Source organism: Callorhinus ursinus, unplaced genomic scaffold (genome assembly GCF_003265705.2).
Source record: "Callorhinus ursinus isolate GAN/ISIS: 27379988/994484 unplaced genomic scaffold, GSC_fseal_2.0 scaffold38, whole genome shotgun sequence".
NCBI classification, from domain to species: Eukaryota; Metazoa; Chordata; class Mammalia; order Carnivora; family Otariidae; genus Callorhinus; species Callorhinus ursinus.
This window is the reverse complement of record NW_027397100.1, coordinates 11984987-11999492: the sequence shown is the minus strand read 5'-3', so window position 1 is coordinate 11999492 and position 14506 is coordinate 11984987. Positions and strand designations below refer to the sequence as shown.

The following is a 14506-nucleotide window of genomic DNA, read 5'->3' as shown; positions in this document are numbered from 1 at the left end:
AAATATTTATTGGATGCATAGTCTGTGCCAGGCCCTTTACCTATGTTCTTATTGAATCCTCAGAATGGCCTGGTAAAGAGGGTCTCTCACAGTTGGGGAAACTGAGTCAGATGGAGCACCTTGCCACATGGTTGAATGACAGAACCTCAGTTCTAATCTAGGTTTGTGTGGTGGGCACCAAAACATGTTTTCATTACTTCAACACACTTTTTTTGGGGAAATAGAATTCACATAATAAAACTCACCATTTTAACTATTTTTTAAAAGATTTTATTTATTTATTTGAGAGAGAGAATGAGAGAGAGAGAGAGAGAGAGAGCACATGAGAGGGGGGGAGGGTCAGAGGGAGAAGCAGACTCCCCGCTGAGCAGGGAGCCCAATGCGGGACTCGATGCCGGGACTCCAGGATCATGACCCGAGCCGAAGGCAGTCGCTTAACAAACTGAGCCACCCAGGCGCCCCATTTTAACTATTTTGAAGTGTACAATTTAGTGCTTTTTAATTGGGTTGTTTGTCTTTTGAGTTGTAAGAGGGTTTTATATATATATATATATATATATATATATATACATATATATATTCTGAATATTAACCCTTTGTCGGATATAGGACTTGTCATTATTTTCTCCCATTTCATGGGTTGTCTTCACTTTCTTGATGGTGTACTTTGACGCACAGAAGTTTTTAATTTTGATGAAGTTCGATATATCTATATTTTTCTTTTGTTGCTTGTGCTTTTGGTGACATATTTAAGAAACTGTTGCCTAGCGGCGCCTGGGTAGCCCAGTTGGTTAAGCTTCTGCCTTCAGCTCAGGTCATGATCCTGGGGTCCTGGGATCGAGCTCTGCATCCAGCTCCCTGCTTAATGGGGAGTCTGCTTCTCCTTCTCCCTCTGCCACTCCCCTGACTCATGCATGCCTGTGCTCTCTCTCTCTCTCAACTAAATAAAATCTTAAAAAAAAAAGGGTGCCTGGGTGGCTCAGTCGTTAAGCATCTGCCTTCGACTCAGATCATGATCCCATGGTCCTGAGGTCGAGCCCTGTGTTAGGCTCCCTGCTCAGTGGGAAGCCTGTTTCTCCCTCTCCCACTCCCCCTGCCTGTGTTCCCTCTCTCGCTGTCTCTCTCTCTGTCAAATAAATAAATAAATAAATAAATAAATAAATAAATAAATAAATCTTAAAATAAATAAATAAATGAATGAATGAAGGCATAAATAAATAAATAAATAAATAAATAAATAAATAAGAGGGGTGCCCGGGTGGCTCAGTCGGTTAAGTGGCTGCCTTCGGCTCAGGTTGTGTTCCCAGGGTCCTGGGATCGAGTCCCACATTGGACTCCCCGCTCAGTGGGGAGTGTGCTTCTCCCTCTCCCTTTGCCCCTGCCCCTACTTGTTTGCTCACTCTCTTTCTCTCTCTTAAATAAATAAAATCTTAAAAAAAAAGGAACTGTTGCCTAATTAAAGGTCATAAAGGTTTATACCTACATCTCCTTCTAAGAGTTTTATAGTTTTAGCTCTTACATTTATTTTTTCTTTTTTTTAAGATTTTATTTATTTGTTTGAGAGAGAGAGAGAGCAGAAGCGGGGGAGCGGCAGAGGGAGGGAAAGAAGCACACTCCCCGCTGAGCAGGGAGCCCGATGAGGGACTCTATCCCAGGATCCTGGGACCATGACCCAAGGTGAAGGCAGATGCTTAACTGACTGAGCCACCCGGGCGCCCCTAGCTCTTACTTAGATCTTTGATCCATTTTGAGTCAATTTTCATATATATATATGATGTGAGGTAGGGGTACACATTCATTCTTTTGCATTTGAATATCCAGTTATCCCAGCACTATTTGTTGAAAAGACTATTCTTTCCCCATTGACTGGTCTTGGCATCCTCACTGAAAATCAACTAACCGTAGATATATTGGCTTATTCCTGAACTTTCAATTCTATTCCATTGATTTATATGTCTGTTCTTATGCCAGTACCACAGTATTTCGATTACTGTTGCTTTATAATAAGTTTTGAAATTGGAAAGTGTGAGTCCTCCAACTTTGTTTTGGTTATGCAGGACCCCTTGCAGTTCCATGTGAATTTTAGAATCAGCTCATCCATTTTCTGCAAAAAAAGCAGTTCAGATTTTGATAGGGATTGTATTGAATCTAGATCAATTTGGAGTGTTGCCACCTTAACAGTAGTAAGTCTTCTAATCCATGAACATGGGCTGTTGTTTCCATTTATTTAGGTCTTCTTTCATTTCTTTCAACAAAGTATTGTACTTATCAGTGTACGAGACTTGCATTTCCTTGGTTAAATTTATTTCTAAGTATTTTATTCTTGATGTTATTGTAAATGGAATTGTTTTTTTTAAATCTTATTTTCAGATTATTCTCTGCTAATATATAGAAATACAACGGATTTTTATTTTTATTTTTTATTTTTTTTAAGATTTTTTTTTTGTTTGTTTATTCATCTGAGACACAGAGATACACAGAGAGAGAGAGCATGAGCAGGGGGAGAGGCAGAGAGAGAGGGAGAAGCAGGCTCCCTGCTGGGCCAGGAGCCCAATGCAGGGCTTGATCCCGGGACCCTGGGATCATGACCTGAGCTGAAGGCAGACGCTTAACCCTCTGAGCCACTCAGGTGCCCCTACAACGGATTTTTAAAAAGATTTATTTATTTATTTGAGAGAGAGAGAGAGAGAGAGAGAGAGAGAGAGCATGGGGGGAGGCAGAGAGAGAGGGAGAAAGAAACTTTTGCAGATTTCTGGAGCCTGATGCAGGGCTCGATCCCAGCACCCTGAGATCAGGACCTGAGCCAAAAACAAGACTCCTATGCTTAACCGACTGCACCACCCAGGGGTTCCTCCCCCTTATTTTTGAGAAAGAGAGAGAAAGCGTGCAAGTGGGGGGAGGGGCAGAGGGAGAGGGAGAGAGAGAATCCTAAGCCCAAAAGACCGAGCCCGATGTGGGACTTGATCTCACAACCCTGAGATCATGACCTGAGCATTTGGTGCCCCAAATATACAACTGATTTTTGTGTGTTGATCTTGTATCCCACAACTTTGCCAAATTCTTTTTTAGCTCTAAGAGTTTTTTGCGGATTCTTTTAGGTTTTCTTTTTTAAGATTTTTATTTATTTATTTTGAAAGAGAGAGAGAGAGAAAACGAGCAGGAGGAGGGGCAGGGGGAGAGGGAGAAGCAGGCTCTCCAATGAGCAGGGAGCCCGACGTGGGGCTCCATCCCAGGACTCTGGGATCATGACCTGAGCTGAAGGCAGACACCTAACCAACTGAGCCACCCCAGGCACCCTCTTTTAGGTTTTCTATATAGAAGAGCATGTCATCTGCAAACAGAAATAGTTTTACTTCTTTTTTGATCTGGATGTCTTTCATTTCTTTTTTCACTTAATTGCCCTGGCTAGAATCTCCAGTACAATGTCAAATAGTGGTGAGAGCAGCCATCCTTGCTTGTTCCTGATTTTAGGGGCAAAACTCTGTCTTTCGCCATTCAGTGTGATGTTGGCTGTGGTGTTTTTGTTTTTGTTTTTTTTTCAGATTTTATTTATTTATTTGACAGAGAGAGACACAGCGAGAGAGGGAACACAAGCAGGGGGAGTGGGAGAGAGAGAAGCAGGCTTTCCGCTGAGCAGGGAGCCCGACACGGGGCTCAATCCCAGGACCCTGGGATCATGACCTGAGCCGATGGCAGACGCTCAGTGACTGAGCCACCCAGGTGCCCCAGCTGTGGGTTTTTTCATAGATGTTCTTTATCAGGTTGAGCAGTTCTTTTCTATTCCTAGTTTGTTGAGTGTTTTTATTAGGAAGGGAGTCTTGGATGTACTTTTTTTTTACAGTTAAAAATCAGCAAATCCTCTATTTGATTTGGTATAATTACCTGAGACCAAGTTTCATAAGAATTTTTTTATTCATAATTTGAAACCTATTATAAGTTTTATTAACTCAATTTTTCTTGACATTTTTAAGGAAGGTTACAAATAAATATATGTTTGAGAGTCTTTAACCATGTGACCTTGGGCAATTTCTATTCTCTGGGCCTCAGTTTCTTCAACGGTAAGATGAAGATTGTATAGTAATGCTTATTTCTTAGGGCTTTGGTGATTGGAGATAAGATGAGATTTTGTATGCGAAAGTATTTTGCAAACAAAAACTGTATGCTTCTGTTGCTGTTTTTACCAGAGAATTTTTTAAAAATTGCAATATAACATTTATTTAGTAAAGTACATAAGGTATGTAAAGGGCAGTGATCTTAATTATGAAGACAGGTAAATTTGTATACACCCACATAAATACCACTAGATCTTGATATAGAACCTGTCCAGCACCCCATAAAGATCATTCTGCTTGTTCTATACCACCCCTGAAGATAACCACTATTCTTTTTTTAATGTTTATTTATTTAAGTAATCTCTACACCCAGCGTGGAGCTTGAACTCACAACCCAGAGATCAAGAGTCACAGGTTCTTCTGACTGAGCCAGGGCACCACTATTCTAACACCTATCACCATAGATTAGTTTTGCCTGTTTTCGAACTCTGTATAAATGGAATTATACAGGCTTGTGTCTGATTTCTTTCACTCAGCAGAATATCTAAAAATCTTCCAAGTTGTTGCATGTAATGATTGGTCATTTTTTTCACATAATTTTTTTTAAAGATTTTATTTATTTATTTGACAGAGAGAGACACAGCGAGAGAGGGAACACAAGCAGGGGGAGTGGGAGAGGGAGAAGCAGGCTCCCCGCGGAGCAGGGAGCCCGATGCAGGGCTTGATCCCAGGACTCCAGGATCATGACCTGAGCCGAAGGCAGACGCTCAACCAGCTGAGCCACCCAGGCGTCCCTTCACATAATTTTTAATGCTAGTCAGTCATGGCTTGAAAAGGCTGTGCATTTCCCCAAGAGACCAAAAAAAAAAAAAAAAAAAAAAGAAAAAAAAAAAACGGGGCTCTCCTGTGTTGAATCAGCCCACCATATGAATTTCTACCAAGGCAGTTGGATTCTCAGCCAGGATCACAGCTATCGTGCCCTTATATCACCACTTCCTATCCCACACTCCCGACAGACATCACAAATAGATCTCAGCACATTTTTCAGGGAGTCCTAATGCAGCCTCAAAATTCTTCTCAATCCAGTAATCTGAGTAGCCTACACCAACTAATTGGGGTTGATACTCAAGATTAAATCTAAATGTTCTGTTATCATATCCCTAAGATGTTTTTCTGGGCTCTCAATGTTATGACATGAGGGATTCTGCTATCATCCTCAGTTTATCCCACAGCAATATAAGACTGGTGGTGGTAAGGCCTCTCATGTCTCCTGTTCATATATTCTGTGGGTCATGGCTCAAACCTAGCAAATCTTTTGCTACCTGTATGTCTGATTACAGCATGACTTAAATAAGAGGGGAGGAGGTAGATTGCTTAGATGTAGAGGAATTGCTGTACCCATGAGGTGGCTTGATTGAAGCCTCCTTATTTATATTTTTTATTTTGATAAAAACATTGCAATACCTCAATTACAAAACAAGCACAAGTGTGACTTAGTTTCACAATTTATGCTGCTGTGAATCTTGACAGTTCTGGCATGTCTCTCACTTTGAAAAATATCTTCCAACCTGGAAAGTTGGGTGAAATAAACTCTCCCATCCTCTGGGAATTGTTCCCTGTATATGCAGGCTGGGATTGTCATTGATTACAATAAGAACAACAAAATCTGAGGCATGTTTTTATCTACATGTAGATCATAGTCTGAGGAGACAAGACTTGTATGTGATATAATAAAAAAATTCAGTCAAGCTCTCAATTATTGGAAACTGTTCCCAAGCAACTTCACATATTTGGAAGGTCCAGGAAGGAATAAAAAAGGGCTTTGAGAAGCTATGTTTTTCTTCATTGGAGAGCACTTCAGACCCTCACTCAGAACTGGCTTACTCTTTGCTTTCATATAAATCTAAGTGACAAGTAACACGGCTTCCAAATAAAAGATTGGAAGCAGCAAATTTAGAATGGTGGCTTGGGCCAAGTATTGGCTACTAGACACTGCCTTACTGTTAATGGATGGAGAAGTGATTCTTGACAGCAAAGGACAAGGGAAAACAATAAAATGTGGCCCCACAACTATAGCGGCCTGTAAAATGCAGGAGCAAAAAACTCTTCAATGCTTCTACTACTTTGGAAGTTTTGGGTCTCCTCCTAGTTTAATTATTATTGTGTATAACGATGACCAAGATAAGGAATAAATTTTTGAGGACCTGCAGTGCTAGGCCATGCTCAGTAAGCATTTTACATTACCTGTCTCACATAAGCTTGGAGGTGGTCTTGTTATTATCATCTCCAGGGAGGCACACAGAGTAGGGGAAGTAACTTGGCCAAGTAAGTCATAAAGATGCGTTTTGAGCCCATGCACTCCAGTGCCAAGGCTGTTAGCTTCTACTAGGTTTAGAAGAACCTGTTAGGCGAATAGAAAGGCATTCTAGGTAGAGGGTACAAAATATGTAAAGACAGGGCTAGTCAAGCTAGTCAGTCACTCAGTTTCTCTGAGTCTTGGTTACTCACCTACAAAATAGGAACAGTATTATAGGTTTATAGGTTCATAGTTTTGTGAGAATTAAATGGGATAATGCGTGTAAAGCACTTTGTACAATACCTGGATCATAGAATGTGCATAGCGCTAATTAATGTTTTAAAAAAATACTGTTATTTCTCTGCTTGTCCTTCTACCACTACAGAACGGGTTCCAAGGAGACTACATTTCCCAGCATGCCACCTCGCCCTTTGACTCTAGCTAGACCAAAAAGACGCGCCGACGAGAGCCTCAAGCCGGAAGACTATAGTCTCCCGGCGTGCAGTGCGCCCCCTTCCATTAGATTTGAGGCACGGTCGGCGCGTTGCTCACCGGGAGTTGTAGTCAGCGACGTATTGCTCTGACGCCGGCCGGGCCGGGCGTGGGGGCCTGTGGGAGGTGGCGCGGCGGGGCCCGGCTGCGGGGCGGAGGCGGCGGAGAGGCCTGTGGCGGCAGGGAGCAGCGGGGCCGGGAGCGGGCGCTGGAGCCGAGCCGAGCCGAGCCGGAGTGGGCGGCGCAGGCCGGCGCGGCGAGCAGCCACCATGTCGGTGTTCGGGAAACTGTTCGGGGCAGGAGGGGGCAAGGCCGGCAAGGGCGGCCCGACCCCTCAGGATGCCATCCAGCGGCTGCGGGACACGGAGGAGATGCTAAGTAAGAAGCAGGAATTCCTGGAGACTAAGATCGAGCAGGAGCTGACCGCCGCCAAGAAGCACGGCACCAAAAACAAGCGCGGTGAGTCGGCCCGGTCCCCTCAGACTCTCCTTAGGCTCCCCGGGCCCGGACTCCTCCTTCATCAGACACGCCCCAGGGTCTGCCCCGACCCTAGAACTCTCCCCGGTCACACTCCCCTCTAGGCCGTTCCGGACACCTCCCCGTCTGGCTCCCTTGAGTGTCTCTTGGGGCCTTGGACTCCTCCACCATCAGACTCGCATTCCTGCCTTTCCCCCTCAGGCTCTCCCCTCTCTGCCAGGCCCTTTCAGACCCTGGTTTCACTGCACTGCCCTCGGCCCTCCCTGGAGTCCGTTCTCTTCCGCCTTCTCCTCTCTCAGGCCTGCCCTCACCCACCTTCGAGAAACTGCCGTCTTTTTCTTATTGGCTCATTTCTGCTCCCCACCCCCCCCATTCTAACTCTTGTGTCCTTCCTTGTCCTACCCCTGCCTTCTCCTGACCCTTCTGTGGAGTCCATGAGCTGCCCCTGCCCTCCCTCCATCCCCCTGACTCAGAATTCTCCTTGAGAAGCCTTTTTGGTGGAGAGGAAAGGGGCCTGGGGGAGAGGAGACCCCTGGTTCCGTCTCTGTTTACTTGCTGAGCGAACTTAACAAGTTGCTTTCCTTTTGAGGCCTCCTTTTCCACGTCCATCAGCGAGTGCCTTCCAGATTCGTGATTCACTGCTTGTTGCCTCATAGCCAGGTCTTATCAGAGTTTCTGGTAGCATAAGCCTTCACGGGTGACTCACGGCTTCCCCATCCCTCTGAACCAGAAATAGGGACGCCATTCCTCCATTGGCAGTGACTCCTTCCCAGTCCCCACTCCTGGGGGTCAGGGTGGGGATAGTGAACCTTGAGGCGTGCTTAATATACTTCCTGGTGCTGTATGGCTTTCTGGGCAAGTGCTTTGTATTCTTAGGGTGAATGTGACAATGCTTTAATAACTGTAAAGCAGTTTAGAAGTATTTGATTCTTTTGGTGTTATGGCAATATGAGAGTGAACCACAGAGTGACAGTGCCTCCCCCCAGAGAGGGAGGCAAAGGTGAGAGGAGTTGAGGAGCTGCACAAACAAGTATTTAATTTAGAAGTCGGCTAGTCATTAGCCACGTGACCTTGAGCTGGTTATTTTACCCCTTTAAAAGGAAAATCATGCATTTACAGTGCCCAGCACCTAGTAGAGGCTAAGTAGATGTTTTTTTCATTCTAACAGAAGAACAAAATAGTCCATCGCGAGGATGCTCCTTTGCTGATAGTCAACAAATAGTCCGGAAATTTTTTTTGAGTGCTGGCTGCATATTGACAGGGTGAACAAAGCAGAGTTTCTACTCTATGCAGGAGAAGATAAAAACAGGAAAATAAATGAAGAAAATATTGTCTAGTGGTGGTGGGTGCTTAAAAAAAGAAGATGACCTGATGGGGAATGATGGAGTGGGTAAAGGGGTGACGCTTTAGATAGAGTGGTCGGGAAAGGCCTCTTTTAAAAAGTCAAGTTTGAACTGAGCCTTGAGAAGGAACGAGCTCTGTAAAAAGCTAGAGGAGGAGCCTTCCACGCAGGGAAAACAGCATAGGAAAAGGCCCGGAGGTTGGCCTGTTTTAAGAAACAGAAGACCTCTGTATCAGGAATGTAGCAATCGAAGGGGAAAATGGGTGAGGAGTGGACCTTGGACTTCCTGGTAGAGTTTGGATTTTATTTCAAGTGGGTAGAAAGATGTTGGAGGGTGTTATCCAGGAGTGTGTCCTTATCATTGATAGAGTTTAAAAACACCATCTGGCTGCTCTTTGGAAAGTAGACAGGTGTGATGAGAGTGGGAGCAAGGAGACCTGAGGTAGTTGCTGTCATCCATTTGTGGCCTGGACTCCAGTTATAGATAGCCCTGGAGGCAGAGAGTAGGGTTAGATTTTGCTGCCTCTAGCTTTTTTTCTTTGATGACTCTCCCTCTGTCAGGATCCTCTATTGTTCATTAGAGTCATTGTTTTTACCAGCCTGCATTTTGGAATGCTTTGCCCATTGCAGGGTGGTGGGGAGGAAGGTATCACTTTACCTCATCTCTCATCTGAGAGGGCAGTTCTTCTGAGGTCTTTTGGTCTGGAGCTGGTTTAGTTTTTGCAGTTTCAGAGGTGATTGGATTTGCTTTCAAGAGAGGGTACCAGCAGACAGCGGAGGACCTATCTTAGTTGTAATAATTTTGCTGGAAGCATCCCATCTTCTTGAGTTTGCCTAAGAGGACAGGAGCTACTATAAGCTTGCCCTACTCTTTAGCGTGTTCTGGGGGAAAGGTCTTATCTGCTTATTGGGGTAGAGCTGTGAGGTATTGACACCACCACATGCCATTCATTTAGTCACTTACTAACTCGCTACTGAGGCAGGAACTGGAGAATCAGATGAAAATACACTGTGCCTGCCTTCCAGGAACTCAGGATTGGTAGTGGGTGTGTTTTTGTTGTAGTTTTTGTGTGTATGTGTGTGAGAGAGAGTGAGAGAGAGAGGGAGGAAAAGGAGGAGGAGGAGGAAGGGGGGGGAGGGGAACATACCAGTCAGTGCTGAAATGTATGTACATGGGTCTGCGGCTGCATAGGAGGAGGTTCCTGTCTGGAAGGGAAAGGGCAAGGGATGCTTTACAGAGCAGGGAGGGTCAGCAAAGAGTTTGGGGAGCAGTGAGGGTGTTCGTGGGGTGAGACAGCAGAGAAAAAATATTGCAGAGTGTCCTGTAGCCTCAGGCCTCAACCTGGAGATGCTGAGGAGCCACTGGCTGTCTTAAAGCAGAAGAAACAGATCAGCTTGGGTTTCCAAAGAGCACACCAGCAACAGAATAAAAGTAAGGAGTATAGACCAATCAGGAAGGGGCTGGAGGCAGGAATCCATTAAAACGTAAGGATAGACTCTCATAGACATGATTTGAGCCATAGATTTATCACTTACTAGCTGGTGCCTTGGGGCTGGTTACTGCACCTCATATTCCTCCTCCAAGAATAGGGGTACTAGTATCTCTCTTATTGGGTTAAATTGTGTTATGTATGCAGAGCTCTTAGCACAGTGCCTGCCGTATGGTAAGCGATCAATAAATGCTTGCCATTATCATTATTATAAGGAGACTCGTAATTTTCAGGTGGAAACAAAGGGCTTAGAATAGAAGCATGGAAAACTAGATGAGAAGTAATACATGTCAGACTTTTCTGAAGGAGAATCAAAAGAATCTTGGTGATTTATGGGAATTGTGGGTAGGATAAAGGAGGGAGGAGTTGAGGACAATTCCCAAGTTGGACAGTTGGGTGGATGGTGATGTCATTAACCAAGTTAAGAAACCCAGAGGAGGAGCAGTACCTCATAACTGTGTTGTCCTTTGAGGTTTGTAAAACTTTTTTCCTGAGTCTCAGAGCATCCACGGAAACTGAGCTCCTCCAGGCAGGATGTGATGGTTATGTTCATCACTGTGTCCCCTAGCATAGTGCCTGACATATGGTTATGGTTCAGTAAATATTTATTAAATGAATGGAAACCATCTTTTGAGTTTATTTTGTTACTCCCATTGTACAGAGAAAAAAATGAGGCTCAAGAGAGGATGTAACTTGACTCAGAGACCAGTTCTTCTGGTGGCTATGGGTATCTTGTGTTCTTTGTACTCCCGTGATGGCTGAAGGCATCATCATTACCTTTGTCATCACCTATCTCATTAAACACTCACTTGTGCAAGGTGTGGTGCTGAGTTGGGAGGAAAGAAGTGAGATAGGACCACGCCATGCCCTTGTGGTGTATACATTGGAAAGATGATAAACTGTCCTTTAAAACAAATCTCTGAAGCTCAGGTAGATTATTGCAGTGTGCAAGTGCGTTCCAGGAAGTGATTTTAGTTAGGGTCCTGGAGCAAAATTTGGATTGCGTATTTTTTCCAAATTCCTTTTCCTTTTCTTTAATCATGTATTCATTCTTAAGCATATAGCATGCTCTTGAACTGTGTCCCAGGCCCCAAGCTCAGTGCTGGAAATATAGAGAAAACAAACATGGTCCCTGCCATTCAAGGGACTTAAATATCATCACTTTCCTTTTCTATAAAGTAGAAATAATATTTATCTCACATTACTATGGTGAGGATTAGCTAAGAATATATGAAAGTGTGACACATTGTGGATATGAAAGTATACTTGTCTTTCCTTTTCTGATAAAGTTATTGCTGCTCAAATTTCTTTGGTTTGATTGTCAAAATGGAAAAGTTCTTTCACTGAGAACTGGATGGAAACCAGTCTAGGTGAATTGACAAAAATCACTCAAACTTAGGTCTTTTTTGGTGCTTTTCTAACAGTGCCCTGTTAGTTTTCTCTAAGACAGATGGTCAAATATCAAAGATTTTTTTCTTCCTAAGGTGTTGTAATGAGTTATAAAATATCTACCTAAGTGATTCAGATTTCCTTTTTCCCCTGTTTAATAAAATTGAAAACAGTTTGTAGAAAGGGTCATATTTTAGTTTAACAAGAGAACTGTATGAGGTTGGGAAATGGGTATGAGACTGGTATCTCAAACACCCTATACCGATACATTTCTCTTGGATTTATGGACGCAAATCAGTTCATTTACAGTTTAATTTAGGTTCAGTGGAAAATGTCTGACGGATGCAGAGAGGCTATGCACTCACAGGAAATACATCTTCGTTAAGTCCTGTTAATTGCTGGAGCCAGGGTGACTCTCTCATCTTTAATAAAATTGCTTTGAAATGTTAGCATGTGGGAAGACATCTTAATAAGTTACATTTATAATGAGTGTAGCCTTCTGGTTCTCTAGACTCAAGGTATCAGGTTGAAAAGTACAGCATCTTGGGGCACCTGGGTGGCTCAGTTGGTTAAGCATTTGCCTTGGGCTCAGGTCATGATCCTGCAAACCCTGCTCAGCAGGGAGTCTGCCCCTCCCCCTGCTCTCTCTCTCTCCCAAATAAATAAATAAAATCTTAAAAGAAAAGTACAGTATCGTAATGGTGCATGTGTCAGCAGGATCTCCTCTTCCAGAGGCCCTGGGATGGAAAACCCAAAACCCACCCAGGGAACTGAGCAGTGGGAATTTCCCTTGGTGATGCTTAAGCTTCTTGTTTGAAGAAACGCTTGGCCAGATTGGGTTTGGTTTACTTTTTAAGACAGATGGAGTGTCAGAGAGGCCTCATGTGTTGGCTCTCCAAACATGCTGGTGCCTTTGATTCAAACGACAAAATCTTTTTTGCCCCATTTGGCAGGGAGATTAAATATTTTTAAGTGTCTGCCAGTAGGTTTATAATGTGGTTTGAAATTCAAGATAGATTTTGTTTGGAAGTCGAGCTAAATGTGAGGACCTTTGAGCCTGGACTATTTTGCTCAGGGAAATTTAGTGTTGTCCCTGGTTGGGTTTGTGTGCAAAGAGCAAGGTCTTGGAAAACAGCCTGTGAAGATGTGTGCGAGCCCTACATCCCTGAGGCAGAAAGCCAGGACCTGATTTGTTTTCAGTGGTCCAGAGCCCTGAGGTGGAGCCAGGGCCTGCTGGGAGAAGGGAAGCTCTTGGGGTCTTGCGGAATTCCTTTGGATAGGAAAGGTTTATGAAAACTTGGTTCTCTTGCCAAGAATTGTTTTGTGCTGTGCTGTTGTCTTTAAAAGAGTGAGAGAGAGGATATCCAAAAACAACTTTAGATTGGTCATTTTGAGGATAGAGGGTATATTTAGAAGGAAAATTTGAACTTAGCAACAGGAAATAAGAACAGACCTGGTTGGATATAATACTAGCCTGTTTTTAAGGTGTTTGGCTCAAACCAGCAGATGTTTTTTGAGTTCACTCTAGGAGGAAAGCAGCGTGATGGTTTAGGCAAAAGATTTCTCAGTTTGAATGCTGACTTCACCACTCACCAGCAGTACCTTGGCAGTTCCTTATCCTCTCTGAGTCTCAACGTCCCCATCTATAAAAAGGGAAAAATAATACTTCTTAGGGTTCTTGGGAGGATGTGGAATATGATATATGTAAAGTGCCTAGCAGAGTGCCTGGAACATAGAAGAGATGTAAATGTGCCCTTGTTTTCCCAGGTGTAGTTTTAGGCACAATAAGGGATATAAAGATGGATGAGACATTACTTTCTTCCTACAAGGGCTCACAATTCAGTGAAGAAGACTCATACAGTTACAAGTAACTGATAAAAGGCAAACCATGGTAAATGTACAAATGAAGTATTAGGAAAATACAGCTGGAATAGATTAATTCATCTCTGAGGGTTGGCAGGTTCATTTTCACCCAGCCACCCATCCAATGCCCAAATTCCCTTTGCAGTGTTCCTGCCAAGCGATTAACCTTTGATTGAACCTCTTTGCTGACAGGATTTGTATTAGCTGTTCTATCCTCCCATACCACAGCATCGTCTGTCTTTGGATCGCCCTGACTATAAAACCACCTTTTTTCTTTGGAATGATCTTTCTTCCTTTAGTGCCTACTTCTCACAGGTTGAGGCGGTAGCTCTGTAGGGAAACAGTTTGGGCTAGTGGAAAGAATGTGGGATCTGGAGTTAGAAGGCTTGGGGCAGATCCTCGCTCCGACAGTAGAGGGTTGTGAACAGTGTTTCTTGCATCAGGAAAGCTAACTGCTAATGCTCTTCTGGGGGCCAAAGAGAACAGGACATACCAGGGAAGATGGTGCGTAATGTTTCAAGCCTGCACTTCTCTGGGACAGATCTCTTTTCCATTGACTGTCTGTTGCCAGGCATTTCTCTTTTCTTGTTACCCTCCTCTGAATGTTCTCCTTTTTATCAGTGTTGCCTTTAAGTTGTGGAGTGGGCAAAGCTGAATCTCTGAATATTCCAGCCAAGGTCTGAGCAACATAGCCCAGAATATGCAGGGCTAGCCATTTGTCTAGGAATTAATTTGGTTCCATGTACTGAATGGCCCTGATAATTCCCGTATCACTGAGACTTGGTGTTTGTTTTGTTTTGTTTTTTAAGCAGATTTTGCTTTCCAGTGGCCTTTCATTAATAAAGGAATGAGCATCTAGTAACTAGTAAAAGTTTGGCCTTTAAGGAGCCTTAGCTGAAGGATTGAATGATTTAAGTTCTTAATAAAAGCATCTGGCTGGCTTGATTCTCCCAAAGCTGATATTTCTAGTTCTGCCTCCTCCCTCTTCCATACAGGCCAAAGCTGGCTGGAGGGTTATTTGAGGAATGCAGGAAAACTATACATCTTTGTGGTCATGGCTCAAAAGGTTATTTGTATGGTATATTGGAAAAGGTGATAGGCTTAG

The 14506-nt window shown here is 43.6% G+C and overlaps 1 protein-coding gene across 1 annotated transcript in view; it reads left to right on the top strand.

Annotated features, from left to right (window-relative positions):
- Nucleotides 1–6956: 6956 nt before the first annotated feature.
- Nucleotides 6957–14506, top strand: part of CHMP4B (charged multivesicular body protein 4B) — a 51278-nt gene continuing 43728 nt past the window's right edge. The window contains exon 1 of the mRNA XM_025876523.2: nucleotides 6957–7299. Within this exon, the coding sequence (XP_025732308.1) occupies nucleotides 7110–7299 (190 nt within the window). The 5' untranslated portion in view covers nucleotides 6957–7109. The remainder of the gene's footprint in view (nucleotides 7300–14506) is intronic.